This window comes from Mchenga conophoros, linkage group LG7 (genome assembly GCF_057382185.1).
Source record: "Mchenga conophoros isolate Kocher_MC1m ecotype Shallow Benthic linkage group LG7, M_conophoros_male_GT1.1, whole genome shotgun sequence".
NCBI classification, from domain to species: Eukaryota; Metazoa; Chordata; class Actinopteri; order Cichliformes; family Cichlidae; genus Mchenga; species Mchenga conophoros.
This window is the reverse complement of record NC_140532.1, coordinates 14,432,369-14,453,779: the sequence shown is the minus strand read 5'-3', so window position 1 is coordinate 14,453,779 and position 21,411 is coordinate 14,432,369. Positions and strand designations below refer to the sequence as shown.

Below are 21,411 nucleotides of genomic sequence, written 5' to 3'. Positions count from 1 at the left end.
TCCCCTGAGCCTCTAGGGCTCGGTTTAACTAGCTGAACGAGTTCAGAAGAAACAGTTCTGCTTAGGCTTCTCTGCTCTAAGAGAACAGGGCAGAAACAGCCCGTTAAGTCCCCCTCCCCACTCTTGGGTTGCAAACCCACAGCGTCATTCATAGATTCAGCAGTACATGTCAAAACTGAATTCAAACTGTCCGGGGTTAACTCTGTATCGACAGAAGAGTTCTTAGCAGGCTCCAACAGAGGGTGCACAATCAGAGTTTTGCCCATGCATTCTGATTCTTCAGCGGAAAAAGCATCAACATAATTGGTCAGGGAGTCTTTTCTTTCTACGGGGCCGGGGTGAATGTCCATGGAACAAACCGCCTTCACCTCACTACTCTTAGCCGTGAGAAGAAAACAGTTCCCATTACTATTTGCAGGTGAAGCAATAGGGGTACAAGCAATAGGGGTACAGTCAACATCACTCACCATTGCCTGCTGTTCTGACGAGTGATTGGGCTCCGGTTGTAGTGAGGAATGACGGCGGTGGCGCCGCTTCCTCCTGGCGGCAGGGGCTGAGGCGACAGGAGAAACTGGTGACGATGGAGAAAAGACGTCCTCGTCCTGCGACCACATCGCCGCCAAGCAGGAGGCAGGTGAATTAAGCCCTGAGCGGCAAGAAGTGGAGCTCTGTGGCCGCGGTGCAGAAACGCCTTTCCCCTGTTGCAATTGCTGCTGTACGGCGGCCGACTCCGCGGAGAGCTCCTTGTGTTGCGGCCGATGCGGCGGCTTCGGCGAAGAATACTGGGCGCGGACAAAGGCTGCAAGCTCCCGAGCCTGTAGCACCTCCTGGGCTTCATGCAGCTGGTCCATGAAGCCCATAAATCCCTTTAGTGTGCGCAAATGAGGATTCCCCTCCAGGATCGCTTCTATAGCGTTAATCCCAACTGCCATGGTCTTAGCGTCCTTAGTGAGGGAAACCCGCTCGATCAGGCGGTGGATGCGGGAGAGGTCATGTTCCCGGGATGAATCCGCTGGGTCCATGTTGTGGTGACGTCGTACTGTCAGGAATCGCTGTGCGGCAGGCAGGAGTTGGACCCAAAATGCAGGACTCAGACTCGGGGAGGTGAACTCAAAACACAGCTTTATTTGCTGGGAGAACAAACATACAAACTAGACTAAACTGGAAACCATAAACTAAGAACACACAGGGAGATCCACACACAGCATGAGGGACGACGTCACGCCGAACAGAGGGAGACGCAGACAGAAATACACAGAGGGTAAACGAGGAAAGTGGGAACACACGGGGAACACAGGTGACACTGATAATCATAACGAGACAGGGCGGGGTGAACTGAACATGACATGTACGGGCGTGAGAGTCACAAAGTAAACAGGAAGTGCACAGAGGTTCAGACAGGAGGAGAGAGAGCACGGGGAAAAACACAGACATAACGGGCTGGGGAAACATGAAACAACCACAAAGGGAGACGAGGGCTCAAATACACAGGGCACACAGGGGGGGGGGGGGGGGGGGGGAGAGAGAGCACGGGGAGAACTTGGACATAATGGGCAGGGGAAACATGGAATAAAACATAAGGAGAGACGAGGGCTCACAGATACACAGAGGGGCACACAGGGGGTAAAAGCCATGAAGGGAAAACACTTAGGGAACAACACAACAGGGCAACTCAGAAAACATGGCCTAAATAAGGAACAAAATACAAACATACAAGAAAACTAAGAACACTGGGCCAACATGGCCCAGGACCATGACACTTACCTAGTGAGGTCTTCAAACTCCATGACAAAAGCAGGAAACCATTGTGCATATAATGGTTTACATCATTTGCATCTTACTGACATCACATCAAACTGTCAAGTTCTTTCTTACTGTACTAATACTACTAATCTGGCTCCATTGGGCCTGTGCAGTTTAGTTTTTAGTCCAGGGCTTTCTCAGTTAACTTGCTTGCTCCTTTAGATTGCATGTCGTTGTATTAATTACACACCTGTGCACATCTTAATTGGCAACGGACAACAGACGTGCCTTCTGTAGACTGAAAGATGATTCAGATATTTGGTTTGGATTTCATTGCAATATTTTATATATTTCTTAAGAACAACAGAAGCAACACAACACTAATGATAAGCCTGCATACTGTTGATTCACTGAGTCAAATGACAAGCAAGCGGTTTGACTAAAGGAGCACAATCTGCTGGTGAGGGAGGGAATGGCAGCCCATGCATCAGAATTTGCAGCTATATTACCAAGAACCTGATAACACACCAAAGCATGCTTGACAGCCTCGGTATTTGCAGTAAAGTAAAAATATTTGCAACTTTTCAAGCAGTTAAAATTTAAAAACATACTGACTGTAGTACCTCTGCGTGTACTGTAGCCATTTGTCTGCAGCAACATTTTTAGGAGATGCAAATTATTGTTCACAGAACGTATTGCCTGTTTTTTTTTGTTTTTGTTTTTGTTTTGTTTTTTTTGCTTCTGTGCTTCTCCTTTCAAGCTGGTGGTGTGGCACTAAAAAAACTATCTGATCTAAAGTAGTATAAATTGTCCTATTTTGCAACAGTGCGCAATTAAGTGAGTCATTATTTTACGACACTGAATGTGCAGAAATTCGTTATCGCTGGCATTATGGTCGTTTGGCGATCAGGAGGGCATATAAAATAAAAATGGCCTTAGAGATGGAAACTTTCTGCTCTTACTGGAGCACTGCCAGCACAATAATGATTACAATTGGCGTCAACATCACTTTAAGCTTGACACAACAATGCTTTCGACATGTCTGATATCCAAGAGTCCTGCATTTTGTTTACCCGTTGATGGTCTGCATGTTTTTATGGAGCGTGTGTTTTGATATAATATTTTTGAAAAAAAGAAAAAAGAAAAAGAAGAAGAAGCAATTTCAAATGTGCAATAATTGTAAACTTTTTAGACATACAACATTAAACTATTTGGAGAAAAAAATGGGAGTTAGGAGTTAAACGGGTTAATTAGGTATAGAAGCATTTTGGGGGAGGTAACAAAAAATTAAAAAACAAAACAAAAACAACAAAAAGTAAATAAATGAATAGCAGGGTTGCCCCTTAAAGACCTCCCGTGTCTTTAATCCTTCTATCAAATCAGAAACTGTCAGAAACTGTGTGTGACATCTCCCAGACTAAAACTATTTTTCGTCTGTGCGCTCAAACGACTTTGCACTGTTCAGACGAGCAGTTTATTGAGCCTATGGCACACTGGCCAGGGGACAAGAATGTACTGTGCGCCGATTGGCTCAGACACCTCGAATGATCTGCTCAGAGTTTGTACAGAAGGAGTGCGTGGATGAAATGGTGTGCGTATAGGGAAGGCAGAGGATGGGTTTTTGGGGATGATTGTTATATAAAAAGGACTTGAGCTCACTGAATCGATCTTTTAACGTGCCCGAAACCCGGGGAGGCTGGTTTAAAATCTGGATGCTGTGAGTAAATATCATCTTCATGTTTTGGCGTGCACAGCCAGCCGCCCGTTATCTGCCGCTATTATTTAATTATTTAATTAACGCTTTTTTCCATGGCGCTACAGTCATTTCTGTGTCTAGATTTTACACATTAACGTTGACTAGTTATTTTTTAACCTGTGCATTCACGTATAAAACGCACTTGTGTCCTCAATATTGTTCAATTTCCTGTTTTTAAGTGAAAATGTGCGTCTAACAGTTAGATCGGCGTTTAATGCCGATAAAGACGAATGACGCAAAGTCAGTGGGTGAAAACCGACCTGCTTCAACTGTAGCTCCAATAGATGGTATTCGGATTTCATCATGAATTATTAGTTAGTGATGTTGCACTCCTCTTTGTTTTTCTGTGCCACAGTCAACTTATTAAACTAAAGAAAGCAACAGTATACCAGTAACATCCACCCTATGAGTTTTCCTCCCTGAATCCGCCCTTTTTACATCCAGGTGTGAAACTTTGCGGCTGACTGACCCTCTAGAGTTCAGGTGAATTTAGACCAGAGACAGCGGTGAGGATGGGACGTGGAGGCCAGCAGACGGGGCCAGGAGAGCCTGCCAGCGGGAAAGCTAAAGGTGTTTACACCTGGGAGGAGGTGCAAAGCCACTGCAGCAGGAATGATCAATGGCTGGTCATCGATCGAAAGGTTTACAACATCACTCAGTGGGCCAAAAGGCATCCAGGAGGGTTTCGAGTCATCGGCCACTATGCTGGAGAGGATGCCACGGTACGTTTTCATTATACAGACCTGTGCTTTTTTTCATGTGATTTTATTTTGAAAGACATCAAATGACAAAGTAGGTTTCTCTTCGTTCATTTCACGAAACATTATCTGATACTCCCCGTGACCCAGACATGGAGGAACATTTGAAAGAGGATAAACGGATATACGAATGGTTGACACTTCAACTGTCACTTTTCAGGGGGGAAAAATCCAGAAGTCCAGATTTTTGAAGTTTAAAAAGCAGTTTCATCCTTTTTGCCAAACTCTGCTCCTAGTATGTCTGTGAAGGTTCTCAGTCATCCAGGTCATCGTAGTCAAAGGACCCCCTGACAAAAGGATCAGGGGGTCCTTTTGTCCCTCTGTGGGGGGTTACTCCCACTAGGTTTATATCTGGGACTCTCCACCATTTGACCTTAGAACTGAAGAAGCTTCTCGGATGAGAGGTGAAACGTCTTCAAGCAACTTAAAGAAGTCCAGACGCTTTTCTTTCCAAGCTCCTTTGACTTCTCTGCTCCTAATACTTCTTGATCTCTCAGTTCCTCAAAGCAGCCTTCTACCGTTAAGCCGGATAAAGCAGTTCATGATTTTTTTTCTGTGGCAGCTCCAAAACACTGAAAGAGACATTCTACTGACATTTTTCAAGAAAACTCTTCAGAGCTGTCGTTTATTTAGTTATTTGTTTTATCAATTATTTATTTATTTTACTCTATTCTGACTTGACTTTTCTAGTATCTCAAATTGACAGCAATTAATGAAATAATAAATAAATAGATTTTATTGCAACATTGGAAGGGTAAAGAGTATCTTATTAGTATTTTATTTTAGAGATAAAAACTCAGTGGTTTCTCATTTCTTACAAAACATAGTGTCTGTGCTAGTCCCCTGGCACTCCTCGCATATTGATAAGTTCCTTGCAATTGTGACAGAAAGGGATTTCACACACGCCCTAAATAACTGTTCAAGAACAAAAATATTAGAAACTCCAAAATACTGACACAAGTACAGAACTGATGCAGAAGCTTGTTTTCCATTTTATTCTGGTCAATATTCATTTTTTGTCTCATTGTGTGAGGGTGGCCCCCATATTTGAAACCCCTCAACTATGACTGTACACAGCTTTGCTATACAGCAATGAATTGCTGTTTCAGTTTTCAGTTTTCAGTTTTATTTGTCATATGCAAGTTAGCACAGGGTCAACATTGCAATGAAATGTGTTTGACGAGCAGCAGTCACTCAGCAGCAGGTACAGTAGAAGAAAATATAATAAAAAATAATAATTAAAAAAATAGAAAAATAGTAAAGAGCAAAATATTAGAGAGACGTGGTAAAAGAGAAAAGATGACTAAATATATATGAATCTATAAATATAAATATATGTACACTATTGATTAAATAAGAAAATCTTGAAAAGAAATATGACGGGAGGGCAGATGGGATATTGCACAGGAATGAGCAGCAGAAAATTACAGTATTGCACTTTTTTAAATATAAATATCAATAACAATAAAGTGGAGTGACCAGTGCAGATTAAACAGAGTTGTGAAGCTGCAGGGTAGCTTCTGAGTGCGTCCTGTGGAGTGTGTGTGTGTGTTTAAGTGTTGTGGTTGAGGTGTCGTATGGCTTGGTGGTAAAAACTGTTTTTAAGTCTTGTAGTCCGAGCAGACAGGCTCCTGTAACGTCTGCCAGATGGTAACACTGCTGCTTTAATGCTGTGGCATTACTATGAACAATTAAATCATGTGAGAATTTATCTTTAAACAGTTTTTTTTAGGATCTGAAAACTTTTTTGTTTTTGATTACATTTCTTTCTTTCTTTTTTTCTTTTTCTTTTTGCTTGTTTCTTTGTTTTTTAGGAAGCATTCACTGCTTTCCATCCTGATCTTAAGTTTGCGCAAAAGTTTCTGAAGCCGCTGCTGATCGGAGAGTTAGCGGCAACAGAGCCAAGCCAGGACCGGGACAAAAATGTGAGCCTTTAATTAAAGTCCCTTATTTTTTTTATTGATAACATGTGAGTGATGTAGTGAAATAAATGTAAGTTAAAAAATTAGCAGATCTGTTTTGTTAATTATGAAGTGCTGAGTGTTGGGAGCATCTGAGATTCTAGATGGTCAGGTTTTGTTACCTTGAACAAACAAACACTTTTACAAATGTGATATCAGTGCATCACCTTTTCAGCTTTTTAGAATGGTTTGTTTCTTCTTCTCTGCACCCAGGCAGCCCTCGTGCAGGATTTTGAAACTCTACGAGATCAGGTGGAGAAAAAGGGTCTGTTTCGAGCTCGGCCTTTGTTTTTCTTCCTCCACCTCAGTCACATCATTCTGCTAGAAGCCCTTCCATGGCTCATTGTTTCAATGTGGGGGACGGGCTGGATCCTGACCTTACTTTGCTCAGTTTTGCTGGCAACTGCTCAGGTAATTGAGACATGAACTTTTCAGACATAAACTTTAAATGGGTCCTAGTATGCATTTCTGCAAGTAACACAGACAGGGACTAAACAACAGGGAAACACATGCAGGATAAACTAAAACTCAGGAAATTGAATATGAACTATAACTTTCATCTTGGCAAAAGATAGTTTGCAAAAAACTAAAAACACCTAAAGACAAAAGCATAAAGAAACCCACCAGGAAATGACTGCTATGTACAAAACTCAAAAGATTAAAAACACCAAAAATACAAGAATTTAAAAACAAAAGGAATAATCCAAAACTTCAGTGTCCATGACACAGTGTATCCCCACCTGACACAAACTCAGCTGACCCAAATGGGTGATGGAAGTCTCCAGGGATGAAAAACAAAAAGCAACAACACAAGGGCTCGGGGCTAGTAGAACAGGGTAGCTGTTCATTTGGCTGAAACAGAGGGGCAGCATGGCCGAGGCTCAGATCTGTGGGATGGCATGGACCAACAGAGAAAATGAAGCAATTCAGGGCCCCAGCAGAGGGATGAACACAGAGTTGTTCAGGGGGTGGGCACGGAGGCCTGTGACAGAGACTGGACCATTCCTGAGGCATGGCAGGAGGTAAAGGGACATCTCTGGTGGCTTGGCTCGTAACTGGCAGAGGACTGGATTCCTCAGGTGGCCAAGATCGGCTGAATCCACCAGGGGCCAGAGGTGAAGGGTCAACGGACAGTTTGGACTCTATGTCCTGTGGCTCAGGCAGCTCAAGGTCCTCTAGATAAGGACACTTAGGTGGCTTCTGGAGCTGCACTGTGGGGCAAAGCTTGGGTTTCAGACCCTCTAAGCACTCAGTTTCGATTCCTGCTCTTGTCTTTTTACGAGTCCAGTGATGGAACGTAGTCCTAAATTGACCACCTGCAGCACAGGCTCTGGCTGTATGTGGCCAGTATAACAGCTGTTCCTTCTTCTCTAGTCACAGGCTGGATGGCTGCAGCATGACTTTGGTCACCTGTCGGTCTTCAAAAAGTCCACCTGGAATCACCTGGTCCACAAGTTTGTCATTGGTCATTTAAAGGTAACCTCTCTCAGTTATATTCTTTTCATATAAATTAAACACAGGTATTAAAAGATCGATTTTCTCAGGGAGCTTCGGCCAACTGGTGGAATCACAGACATTTCCAGCATCACGCTAAACCCAACATCTTCACCAAGGACCCCGATATCAACATGCTGAATGTCTTTGTGCTTGGCCAGACTCAACCTGTGGAGGCAAGCGGGACTAAACGAATATTTTTGATTTCTTCAAACATTCATACGGTCCAACTTCTTAACACCCCCTCTTTACCTCTGTGTTGCAGTACGGGATAAAGAAGATCAAAAACATGCCCTACAATCACCAACACCAGTACTTCTTTCTCTGTATGTTTTGTCTGAGAAGAATAAAAACTATAATTTCACAATGTTGCAATTTTAAAGTAAATCTTTTTGTATTTTTCTTTCAGTGGGACCACCGCTGCTCATTCCAGTTTATTTCTACATGCAGATAATGAAGACCATGATATCCCGGCGTGACTGGGTGGTAAGCTGTCAGGCTACAGATGGTTTAGTTTTGTTTTAATTAAATATTTAAGGATAAGGGCTAAAGAAAAACATTAAAGTAAAAACAGAATAAGTTTAAAATAAGAATATGGTGAATTAAGATTATTTTTAAGCAGAAATTATCAGGATAAAATGAACTTTTTTGTCTTGTGAAGGATCTGGCGTGGTCCTTGTCGTACTACTTTCGATTCTTCTCCTGTTACATCCCGCTGTATGGCGTGTTTGGCTCATTGGCACTCATGTTTTTTGTCAGGTAAATATTTATAAAACAAGTCAACCAAAATTTTTTAATGCTCTTCCTAATACTACTGATATGTAAATAATTAACTCATGATTTGTTACCAATTAACAGACTGACTCAAACTGTAACACAGACTGTGGTACTCTTTAGCATCATGTTATAGCATCTTTTCAATCAAAAGTATTATATTGTTTTTAATGTTACAGGTTTTTGGAGAGTCACTGGTTTGTGTGGGTGACTCAGATGAATCACATACCGATGGACATCGATCATGAAAAGCACAGGGACTGGCTGACCATGCAGGTACTTGTACTACTTTTACCAGCAGGCACTGCTGACATTTGATGACTAAAACCATTCCCTTTATTATGTTTTTATTAACTCCTTCGTGGCCTTTTGACAGTTACAATCCACCTGTAATATTGAGCAGTCCTTCTTCAACGACTGGTTCAGTGGACACCTCAACTTTCAAATCGAGCACCAGTAAGTGAAATGAGTGCAGCAAATGCAGACAAATGTATGTTCAGCATGCTCACACTGCTGAGAGTTCAAAGTCGATTACTGATATTAAATAAGAAACAGTTGTTCTACAGATACAATACTGTTCAAATGTCTTGAGATAATTTATCAGAATTTCAGGAACAGGACTACACCTCATACACTCCCCTTCTCTGTCTATATATGACCCGCCTGTACGACAAGCTGTTTGTTCTCGGTTTTTTGCCTCACACTGCCTCCCTTTTCCAATTTATTCGCCTCTCATTCGTACACGGGGGTTTGTCTGGTCTGGGAGTGGCTGCCACTCCCCTCTGAGTCCTCCCAAAAACCGCACCCTCCATTCATGCGTGCACCATCTGTTGTTACCGTCTAGAAATGGAGTTGAACCTAAATGATAATGTGGTCACAGCTAGTGAATTTCCCTCCAATGAGCCAGACTTCCCTGTAATTTTTATAAAGGTTCTTGAGCAATAGTTCTCCTTTGTCCCTGATCATTTTCAAAAGAATATTTTATTGTTTATAAAGCCACTTAACTGTTAACGGTGTTGGGTTTGTTAGTGAAAAGTGAATCATCAGAAAAAGCAACTCATCACGTTACTCCATAACATGACCTTTATATTTTGCTTAAAAGGAGCCAGACTTTATTGCAACTTTTTACAGCGGTCTTCAGCAACAGTTTCTTAAGGTTTTCGGGTTTTTTATTCAATATCAGTTGACTATTCTCAGAGGAACGTTTCTTTGTTTGTTAAACTACTTAATACTGACCTATGAATAATTCGAGCATTAAAAAAAGGAACTCGAGTGTCTATGTATAACAAACAACTTAGCAAACAACTATTGTGACATTGTATCTTTAAGCACTTTGTTACCGGTAGTGGATGGGTGGCTGTCGAGACTTCATTTTTAAGCAAGCATGGGGAAAAAAAGGCTGAGGTAATAACACAAGAGCTGTACTGAAAATCAGTGACAACAGGTCTTACTGAGTGATCAACAAAATTCTCATCAATATGACAAGCGACGATCGAAGAAGGAGAGAGGCACAACAGCGAGTGTCTACATCCAAACATGGTGGAGGCTCTGTCATGTTTTGGGGCTGCATTTCAGCCAGTGTTGAAGTTGACGGAATTATGAACACAGAAAAGAACAGTCAGATTTTGATTCACCACATCACACGTTTTCCACGAAAAACATCTAATTGACCATTGCATTTATAATGATGATCACACACAGTCCCAGTGCAGTGAAACACAGAACAACAACACAACTGGACTCCCCAGAGCCCAGACCTCAGCATTGTTGAAGCAGTGAAGCAGCACCCAAAAATAAGCTTCGAATGTCTTTCTAGAAGTCTGGATAACTATTCCCGAAAACTACTTATTTATGCATCTTTTAATAAATTATTGACCTATTATTCATTTTCCCAGCAAAACGTAAAGAAATGAGGAGTAGCTCAGGACATTTGCACAAAACTGTACAAGCATTAAAGATCCACGAAACTCTCTCTTTGCCTACATCAAAGTGAATCATGGCGTCATATCTGAGGGAAAATTCCTCTTTCTTTTCTCTCTCAAGCTTGTTCCCTACCATGCCGCGCCACAACTACCACCTGGTTGCCCAACAGGTCCGCGCACTCTGTGAGAAACATGGGATTCCTTACCGGGTGAAAACATTTTGGCGAGGCTTTGCTGATATTGTCACGTAAGTGCAGACTGTTAGAAAGATTGTAAATACAGTGCATGGCTCAGTCTTCTTTTATGGAAAGATTGACTTTTCTTTTGGACTTTTACAGGTCACTGAAAAGCTCGGGGGATCTGTGGCTCGATGCATATCTCCATAAATAACAGACGGCATTTCCTTGACTGATGTAGAGGAAGCGTTTTTCTCTTTTTCATCAGAAAGCGATTGTATCCATTTCAAGTTTAAAATTCAGTCGAAATTGTGGGAAGGATCTTTCTCATTATTGGTGTTATTGTTAAGTCTTACTTTGGTTTTCAGATTTGCTGATTTTTATAGATCACAGGGTTTTCCTAAGTTGCCTTAAGAATATCTTGATCAGCAGCGGTGTGATGTTATAAACACAGTTGTGGAACTTGCCCCTGTGACTCATTTAAAATGAGTTTTCATTTTTCTATCTTGTGATAATATTTGAATGATTAAACAGGATAATTTGTTTTCACTCAAACAACAAACTATATATTAAAATGTTTATTATCTCCTGTCTAACGTGCAACTTTGTGTAACTTTAAATACAGCTCTTCTGTTCTGCTCTTTCAGTATACAATAAAGAAACCGTGTTGAAAGAAACCGTCACCAAATCTATTTTAGAAAACACATTCCAACAAAAAGCTCAATGTAAATGACACTTTACGGCAGCAACATATATACTGCATATAATCTCACTTTTAATGACAAAAACAACAATATGCAGAAGCATTTCTTGCTAAGTGATGCTGAAACGCTGCAAAATCGTGATAATTTTACGTTACTTTTAAGTTGCTTACCAAGACCATATGGTGGACACGTTTTTATCTGATTCTCTCCACATCTCTGAGAGGTTATGTTGCTAATTAATCTTACCGGTTGTGAGTTGTTCAAACAGGCGTTTCAAAACCAATCATGGTTATTAACAGCAGAGCTACACAATGAGGTTCTAGGGCTATTTTTTCATGAAAGAAATAAATAAAAACAAAAATAATCATTTGAGATCAATAAAACAAAATGAAACCTATTTGGACTCAAAATTAAAGTTTGACTTTGTTTCTGATATAGGGTATGTTATAACTAGAGAATAAACAGTAAAATATTCAGAAACGTATCACACTGGATTACTGATCTTTGCCTCAAAGATGTAATGTGTGCTCAGTGATGATCTATAATCACTAAGACTCTGACACCTGACACCTGTGTTTTTATGTACCTGTGTATATCTACTTGTCCTAACGTGCTCAGATAATTGTTGAAAGTCTGAATGTGGGTCTTATTCACACAGTATCTACAGTATCCAAAGGCTCTGAGCTTTTCAACAAACAAGCACGTCTATGAATTAAACAGCTGTGTAAGCAGTTTGACAGATGTTTGTGACTGACCTGTGTTCTTTCTGCACAGTGACCTATGAGTAGACACGACAGCCTTCATCTCCAAACACAGCCTCCACTTCTTCTTTGTTCAGGGACAACAGGCTCCAGTCGGGACCTCCAAACAGTCAACAGTCCTGCAGAAAATACAGTCAGGCCAATCATTTGCAGTCTATCACAAATTAAACTGTAGTTTCCTAAATGCACGATCACTTCTGACAGAAAGTGTATGCTATAGATGCAAAGTTTTTAGGATACAGTGACAGGTAATGGCAAGAAAAGATGCCATCAATAACATTATTAACAGCTGGATTTCTTTAAGTGGTAATTTGTGCTAGCATAGGCAGATTTTTATGGCAGTGTACCATACCAATGGACATTGCTTTTCCTTGTGCCACGCTGTATGCATCTGTCACGGAAATAAAGATTTTAATCACTCCTTTCTGACATTTCAGTCAGAACTTAAAAAGGCGCAGACTGATCAGCGGATTGCTTTATTGCAGCAGTAGCAGTACTATCACAGGGTATCAGAGTACATCTGCACACTGATACCCTGCAGAAAGATAGCAAGTTAAGCCACTGGAGGTCAGCATAGACATCAAATTCAGGGAATGATACTGAGATTGCTTTCTCTGAAAGACAATGAGCAAATGATAGTCATGCAAAGTGAGTGCACATTATAAGACCAGGGACCCCTCTTCCTTCCTTCCCAATGACTTATTTTCAAACCCACTGACTCATCGACCATTAACTTGGACAAGGAGTAACATCAGGCATCACTAAGAGGCTTCACTTATTGTATTTGCAAATTCGTTGGTTGCACTGTATTTTTTTAAAAAGAAGAAGAAGAAGAAGAAGAAGGGAGAAACAAATGGCTTATACCACATCAAACAAAGTTAGAGCCATTAAACCGGTTGCCCTTTCTGAATTAGAAAATGTGCAGGGAGCTTATTGAGGCCACCCTGGCCAGCGGGGGGGGGATATACTGAGCGCCGATTGGCCCAGACACCCTCGAATGATCTGCTTGGAGTTTGTACTTGATGATCGCTACATAAAGCGGAACTGAACCTTTTTAACCGCTCTATTGTGACTGAAACCCGATGAGAAGAAGTTGAAAGCCGGATGCTGTAAGTTAACATTCATCCTCTTCGTGTTATTGCCTGCACGGACACCCACCCTTGTTGTTTAATTGTTCAGTTGTGGGACGATTAATCCGTTTTGGTGGCGCTTTAGTCACTTTTGTGTTGGGTTTTTACACGTTAACCTCGACTGGACTTTTTCCAGTATCGATGCATCTGGCGGCTAGGTTGATGTTTAATGTCGACACAAAATCTTGGAGCTTTTGCTTCACCAGCAGCTTCAGTTGGAGGCTGTGGGATCTCATGAATTATTAATGAGGATGTTGCACTCTTCTTTGTTTTCCTTGCGCTACATTCGGTGTATTAAACTCAAGAAAACACTAGCATCAAACTACATCTTCCCTGCGTGTGCTGCTCCTTGCGTAAACGGTTAAAAGGGCCCCTTTTTTACACCCAGGTCGGACTGGCACTTTAGAGCTCAGGTGCATTCAGACCAGAGGCAGCGGTGAGGATGGGACGTGGAAGCCAGCAGACGGTGCCGGGAGAGCCGGACAGTGGGAAAGCTAAAGGCGTTTACACCTGGGAGGAAGTGCAGAGCCACAACAGCAGGAATGATCAATGGCTGGTCATCGATCGAAAGGTTTACAACATCACTCATTGGGCCAAAAGGCATCCAGGAGGGTTTCGCGTCATCGGCCACTATGCTGGAGAGGATGCCACGGTATATTACGTTTATATGTTTTATGTACTTTCCTTGAAAATAAATTCAGAATGCACGGGCTTGTGAATTTATGTTTGCTTGTTTTTATTTTATTTTTAATAATATGAAAGTTGTGGTGTTTATGAATACCACCTAAATATTGTGATTAACTACAATTCTGGGAGTGAGAACGTGTTGGAGGTGGACCACGGTTTTTTTGTTTTGTTTTTTTAACTGTTAAACGGTTAAAAAAATTCCGGTATTTACACGACTGTAAATGACTTATTGGCCTATGATCGATTCATTTTGAGCCAGAAACAAACATTGCTGTCACAAGGTACAAAGAAACTTTTTTGGGAATTTTATATATCCTTTATTTATCAAGGTAAAAAGTGGCACTGACATTAAAAATGTCTAAAAGATACTTTCAAAAGAGGTCATTGCTTTTCATATTATATAACCCTTTCATAAATCCTGTTTACCGATATAAGCAAATATATTAAACATAAAAAACAAATGCTGTACAAACACTGGAATTGGATCCATGGATGGCTCCACAGAGCAGATGGCACTGGACACTATTTAAACTCTTTAAGTCTACTTTTTACTCTGCTTAATCGTACTGGCAAGTATAGTTACTAATATACTTGAAATGGACACATTCCTGGGTATTAAATAGTCATTCCAACATTTCTGTCAGAGCTTTCATTCATGTAATAATCTCTTAGATCCTCAGAAAAAACACTTTTAACTGTTCTGGGGTGAGTAAGGGAGATCATGCATCTCCACACCTCTGGAGGAGACCTCCTATCAGAGATCAACTCTGTGTTAACAGTTTTATCTTAATCTTAAGACACACATTTTCTCTATCTTTCGGTTGTTCTTAGTGGTCTTACTGTTTTGTTAATTGGCATTTAATTTTATCAATTGATCTTTTTCTATCTACTACCTACTAATTAATTTTTTATGGATACTGATCATGGCTGTAAGAATATTTAGACCTTCTACAACACAAAGCCAGCAAGTCTTTCTCCCACTGTGTCTCCTTCTTTCTGCATATATTTGTGAATGCTGTTGTTAAGAAAAACATGCTTGGAATTAATTTGATTCACTTGATATTTACTTTAAATATGTCCTGCATGAAAAGTAGTTTACACACCAGTCTACAGTCTACACCTGGACCTTTTGCCACTCCTTACATGTCTATTCATTCTTTGGAGCTCTAACAGAACGAGAGTTCCCCTTTGAGGTTTTATGAATAATGATTCATGAAAAATAAAAATAATACCGGTGGTAGTAAACTTGTTTTTACGCAACATGGTTGCAAATACATAAGTATGTTTACCAGAGGTTTCTTTTTGATTTTGTGACCCCTCAGAAGGATCAAAACTATTTTCAACCACTAAATAATTTCTACTAGCTTACATTTCCAATTTTCTCTCTTTCAGGAGGCATTCACTGCTTTTCATCCTGATTCCAAGTTCGTGCAAAAGTTTCTGAAGCCGCTGCTGCTTGGAGAGTTGGCAGCAACAGAGCCAAGTCAGGACCAAGACAAAAATGTGAGCCTTTGATTCCCTGAATAAAGGACCTTGTTTAGATGCGGAACAGAAGTAGGCCAGCCTTTTCACAGATCTGAATTCCTATTCATGCATTTTACAGTGCTGGGAACAGCTGAGATTCCTGATGCTCAGGTTTCATTGCCGGGTTTAATGCCTCGTTTCTCTGAATCAAAACCTAAAACGGCTAAAATGCAAACATTTTTCTTGATTTCACAAGTGTCACATTAGTACATAACATCCTCTCAGCTTTACAGAACTGTTTGTTTCTTCTTCTCTGAACCCAGGCAGCCATCGTGCAGGATTTCAAAACCTTGCGAGCTCAGGTAGAGAAGCAGGGTCTGCTTCAAGGTCAGCCTTTGTTTTTCTTCCTCCACCTCGGTCACATCGTGCTGCTAGAAGCCCTCGGATGGATGCTTGTTTCAATGTGTGGGACGGGCTGGATACCCACCTTACTGTGCTCGGTGATTTTAGCAACCGCTCAGGTAATTCAGACATAAACTTTAAATGGATCCTAATATGTATTTCCTTATTTTCTGACATATACACTTTTACAAAGGTGGATGCTTACATTAAACACAAAGTTTGAGATAATGAGATAACTAATCCTCAACCTTCGTCAGTAAGAGGATTAGTTCTATTGTAGTAGAATCTCAGAATAAACCAGCCAAAAACATCACATAATGCTTGCTACTTCTTTAGGCGCAGGCTGGATGGCTGCAGCATGACTTTGGTCACCTGTCGGTCTTCAAAAAGTCCACCTGGAACCACGCTGTCCACAAGTTTGTCATTGGTCATTTAAAGGTAACCTCTCTCAGTTATATTCTTTTCATATAAATTAAACACAGGTATTAAAAGATCGATTTTCTCAGGGAGCTTCGGCCAACTGGTGGAATCACAGACATTTCCAGCATCACGCTAAACCCAACATCTTCACCAAGGACCCCGATATCAACACGCTGGACACCTTTGTACTTGGACAGACTATACCAGTGGAGGCAAGTAGCACAGCACTAATGTTTCTAATTTCTTCAGTCATATGATCCAACTTCTCATCACCCTCTGTTTACCTCTGTGTTACAGTACGGGATAAAGAAGATCAAGCACATGCCCTACAATCACCAACACCAGTACTTCTTTCTCTGTATGTTTCTTCAGAGTCATTTAACAAGAATAAAAAACTATGACAGCTTTGTTTTAAAAAGCCTTGTCTTTTTTTTTCTCTTTCAGTGGGACCTCCGCTGCTCATTCCAGTTTTCTACAACTTTAATATAATGCACACCATGATAACCCGGCGATACTGGCTGGTAAGCTCTCAGCCTCTGAGTGGTGTAGTGCAGTTTGTATAATTATTTTCCATTTGATGTATCAGGCTGTATTTAGCCTAGCAAAGGAAACGTGAGCTTAGAGTGCTAAAGAAAAACATTACAGTAAAATCAGAATAGCACAGGTGGTAGCAAACACACAGTTTCTCCTCATTTTCAGAGGCTTAAACTACTAACTGATTATTCTGTGACAAATTAACCAGATAAAAGAACGAAAAGCAAAGTTCATTTCAAATATTGAACTAGCATTTAGTAGCTTTTCATTGTTTTTTAAATATTAAGCCCAAACTGATGTCACTGCAAGGGAAGGAGGCCGGCCATCATTTACACCTATCAGAGAGACAGCAAAAACTTTAGGAGTGCCCAAATCAATGATTTGAGACATATTCTTAGAAAGAATGAGTGGACAGCCGGCTCAGTAACACCAAAAGACCTGAAAGATCACAGAAGACAACTGAAGTGCACGATGGCAGAACTATTTCCATGGTTACGAAAAACAGCCTTAAAATATCTAACCAAGTCAAGAACACGCTCGAGGAGGTTAAAGTATCATTGTCAAGGTCTGTGATCGAGACACACCTTTGTGAATGAAAATACAGAGGGTTTAAAACAAGATACATACAGCAGATTATGCTTAAGAACTGGAAGACCAGACTATGCCAGAAATTATGTGAAAAAACCTGCAAAGGTCTGTAAAAATCTTTGGACAGATGAAAACAAGAAGAACTTGTACCAGAATAATGTGAAGAGAAAAGTATGGAGAAGGAGAGAAACCCAATTGTCTGTCAAATATGGTGAAGGCAGTGTTATGCATGAACCTGTATGTCTGCCAGTATCCCCACTGGTGCTTAGTGAAACAGGAGTTTCTCAAGGCAAAGAATGTGAAATTCCTCAAGTCAGTCACCTGATCTCAGGCCAACAGAGCAGCTTTTCATTTACTGAAGACAAAAGTGGAGGCAGAAAGTGACGCAGACAGCAGCTGAAGGTGTCTACAGTAAAGGGATAGCAGAGCATCTATGCTAATCTTCCAATTGTCATTGGCTGCACAGGATTTTCATACACGTACTAAAAATATTGCTTATATTAAATAAAATTGAAGTAGTTTGTTAGTTTAATTTTGAGCCTCTGAAAATAAAGGACTGCGTATGAAATGGCTGTAATTCCCAAACAGTCAATGCAACATTTTTGTTAAACCTCTTATGACAGATGAAGGGCTGCACTGTGTTCTGATCAGAGGCAAAACTACAAAAAATGTCCAATAAATTATGGACCCAATTGTACAAATACGATAGTGATGAATTATGACTCTTGTTAAGTAAGACATTATATAAATCATATGAATGTTCTTGTCTTGTGAAGGATTTGGCTTGGGCCATGACATACTACCTCCGCTACTTCTACTATTATGCACCTCTATACGGCGTGTTTGGCTCAGTGGCGCTCTTTTTTTTTGTCAGGTAAATATTTAGAAAGAGAATTAACCAAAGCATTATGTGATTGCTCTTCCTAATAAGGCATACTTTAGTTGTTACACTGTCTTAGATTAGATTCTGGGTGAAAGAGTCACCTGGTCCTATCAGTTGTAGTATACCTTATTAGGAAGATTTTTTTCTATTCTTTCCGTTATCCCTTCTACAATGAAAGTTATCATGTTGTTATTCATTTTGCAGGTTTTTGGAGAGTCACTGGTTTGTGTGGGTGACTCAGATGAATCACATACCGATGGACATTGATCATGAAAAGCACAAGGACTGGCTGACTATTCAGGTACCTGTACCTATTTTACCAGCAAGGTTGTGCAAAGGTTTTGGACACTTTGATTCTTCCATCGCCCAATCCTCATAAATGTCCCTGTATCACAAATATTGATCTTATTTAGGCTTTTTTCTCGTCTTCAGTTACAATCCACCTGTAATATTGAGCAGTCCTTCTTCAACGACTGGTTCAGTGGGCACCTCAACTTTCAAATCGAGCACCAGTAAGTGAAATGAGTGCAGCAAATGCAGACAAATGTATGTTCAGTGTGCTTTCACAAAGTCGAGTACTAGGATTAAAATAGAAACAACCATTTTGCAGACACAAGCAGCAAATGTCCATAAAACCTCTCTGAATCAGGAACTAGAATCAAGCATCACGCTTGTTGTAAATATAGAAAAAAATGGTGAAAGAGTGGTGTCATCACATGCTATAAAGTCAGGCCTCCCCATTTAACCACTTGTGAAACTGCCTCTAATGGCAGCTCTGTGGGGGGGAGCACACACACACAGACATGGAGTCACATTCTGTAAACACAGTTTTTCTGACAGAACTTTTTGTAGGAGCCCAGTCTGCATGCATCGTTCCAGTGCCTTCATAATTTAACAGCTGTCATTAATATGAAATTGTTTGGCAACATAGAGAGACTTTAAAACACAAATTCTCAGACGCTATCATATCTGACAGAAGCTTCCTGTTTCTTTTCTCTCTCAAGCTTGTTCCCTACCATGCCGCGCCACAACTACCACCTGGTGGCGCCACAGGTCCGCGCACTCTGTGAGAAACATGGGATTCCTTACCAGGAGAAAACTTTGTGGCGAGGCCTTGCTGATATTGTCACGTAAGTATTATCATAATGGAGCATTGACGAGGTTGAAAACACACACAGACACTTACTTGTTTTTCCTATTTTTTTTCTTTTCATCAGGTCACTGAAAACCTCAGGAGACCTCTGGCTCGACGCTTACCTCCATAAATAACAGACTGCATTTCCTTCACTGATGTAAAAGGAGTGTTTTTCATTTTTGCATCAAAAAAACCCAACTAATTGTATCTGTCTGATTATTAAAATCAAGCCACTAGTGGGGGAATGACCTTTCTTATTAATGCTATTGTTAAGTCTGGGGTTCTCGTAAGTTGCCTTTGAGTGTCTTGATCAACAGTAGCCATTCTTTGTCAGTTTAGTCAATTTGGCAGATAAAACATGATCATTTTATTGCTCAAAGGTGTGGTGAGGTAAAGCCATCTGTTGGCCATCCGTCCATTCAAAATTGAGAAGAATTGCATCTCCTCCTACAGTTTCATTCAGAATATAATCAATGATGTCCTAATTGGTCATTACACACACGGTGCTCTGGGGCCAAAGTCACATTTTTCATGTGAGCCAGATGAGCTACTATGTCACTGATGTTCTGGTTTCTCACAAACCACTATTTGTACAATATTAATTTCATTATTTTCTGTCAAAATTAAAATTGTAACCACTTTAAAATGCAGCTCTTGTTATTCTGTTTCAGTTTACAATAAATAAACTGTGCTGACTGTTTCTGGTCCTCTGGTAAAATTGATCCAATGACAAACACAAGAACCATACTGACAAAAGACATACAATTAAGACCGAGTTTATTTATTCATTTTTGAATCATTGTCTTTTTAAAAACTATATACACCCGCTTGAACGTTTCTCTAAATCTCCACTTATTCATTACCAGGATTTACATATCTACTGCACATACTGCTTGTTATTCTGGTGCTTGTGCAGCTTACACTGCAAAACGCCTTGCTGCTAAGAACACGTTAATGGCAGCGTCTCACTTTTACAGACAAAATCTTCATGCAGAATTGTTGCTTGCTAAGTTTGCCAGAATGTCTGAAACCTGATTAGCAAGAATATTTGTTTTAATACTTAGTGTTGATGAGCATTAACCAACCAGGCTGAGAAAATGATACCTGCTAGAAGTAACACAGAGCATGTCTATCTTTTTTTTTCTTTTTTAACTCCTGTAAACAGTTACATGAAAACAGTTGGCCATATATCAGAAAGCATGTCAAGCATTCTGGCACAGATTTTAAAACACAATCGCTAAAATCTACTTTTTTAAAGGTATTTTAGTAAACAGCCTCATTGTTGATGGTGAGCATGAACATTAACTGCACTGCTCATACAAATATGTACATTACATGCAAGTCATGCATACACGTGCTCACACGCACACCGAAGTGTACGTAAATTCATAAGCTCCTTTTTTCTTTTGTTTAGCAGAAATCTTTGTTGAGAAAATTTAACGAGACAAAGAGAAAAAATGCAACACAATTAAGAAAAAAACGCTTCAAAACATACACGTTGGATGATACAAAATAAATATACAATTAAAGACATACACAATATTTCAGTATTTGCCAAGGCAGATCAGAATTAACTGTAGATTGATTGAAGAAGCTGGTGCACTTAGAAAGCTGTGAAGGAGCTAGATGACTAGATGAATTGTTTAGGTCAACAGGCTCAGTCTTTGCTGCCGGAGTCGATCCTCTCCTGCCGCCGTGTCAAGATCTCCTGCAGCTCTGAGGTTCCACCGCTCTGCTGTAAAGGAAGCATTGGTGTCTCTTTAAATATCGTTTGATGCTGAAGATGTCAGATATACAGACTTGCATATATTTACAAAGCAGTAGCTTTAGGATTTGTTTTCTTCTAAATACAGTTCCAAAGTTCCTGTGTCCATTTTAAATGAGGCACCTGCACAGACACCATGCTAACGCTAAGCTAGCCAAGAACCCAGGGTGACATTACCTGAGTGAATGCCAACCCCAGCCCAGCAGCTAGATGCTGAACTTCAACAATAAACAAGCAGATGATCAGTCAATCTGCAGCTTCAGTTTCTACCTGCTCATGTTTCTAAAGTAGAATCACTGAGGTGTTTGCTTTGAAGTCTTTTTGTGCTCGTTTTCATCTTTGCTTTTTGCTGTC

The 21,411-nt window shown here is 40.4% G+C and overlaps 3 protein-coding genes across 5 annotated transcripts in view; 2 read left to right on the top strand and 1 right to left on the bottom strand.

The window, feature by feature from the left end:
• Window positions 1–3,294: 3,294 nt before the first annotated feature.
• On the top strand, window positions 3,295–11,261 carry LOC146569787 (acyl-CoA Delta-4 desaturase-like). The gene is made up of 13 exons (XM_085282336.1): window positions 3,295–3,460; window positions 3,944–4,221; window positions 6,072–6,182; window positions 6,432–6,629; window positions 7,593–7,694; window positions 7,763–7,888; window positions 7,978–8,038; window positions 8,122–8,198; window positions 8,374–8,471; window positions 8,666–8,762; window positions 8,863–8,942; window positions 10,530–10,655; window positions 10,747–11,261. The coding sequence occupies exons 2-13, from the start codon at window positions 4,012–4,014 to the stop codon at window positions 10,796–10,798; spliced, it is 1,338 nt and encodes a 445-aa protein (XP_085138462.1). The 5' UTR covers window positions 3,295–3,460; window positions 3,944–4,011; the 3' UTR covers window positions 10,799–11,261.
• A 1,761-nt stretch (window positions 11,262–13,022) lies between these two features.
• Window positions 13,023–19,992, top strand: LOC146569786 (acyl-CoA Delta-4 desaturase-like). The gene is made up of 13 exons (XM_085282335.1): window positions 13,023–13,158; window positions 13,568–13,831; window positions 15,259–15,369; window positions 15,654–15,851; window positions 16,069–16,170; window positions 16,239–16,364; window positions 16,450–16,510; window positions 16,597–16,673; window positions 18,051–18,148; window positions 18,362–18,458; window positions 18,590–18,669; window positions 19,162–19,287; window positions 19,375–19,992. Exons 2-13 carry the CDS (start codon window positions 13,622–13,624, stop codon window positions 19,424–19,426), a joined length of 1,338 nt encoding a protein of 445 aa, XP_085138461.1. The 5' UTR covers window positions 13,023–13,158; window positions 13,568–13,621; the 3' UTR covers window positions 19,427–19,992.
• A 60-nt stretch (window positions 19,993–20,052) lies between these two features.
• Window positions 20,053–21,411, bottom strand: part of eps8l2 (EPS8 signaling adaptor L2) — a 31,026-nt gene continuing 29,667 nt past the window's right edge. For 2 of the 3 annotated variants that reach the window (XM_085282333.1, XM_085282331.1), the window contains one exon: window positions 20,053–21,027. In XM_085282333.1, the coding sequence (XP_085138459.1) occupies window positions 20,950–21,027 (78 nt within the window). In that variant the 3' untranslated portion in view covers window positions 20,053–20,949. The remainder of the gene's footprint in view (window positions 21,028–21,411) is intronic. The other variant, XM_085282332.1, reaches the window with a different exon arrangement.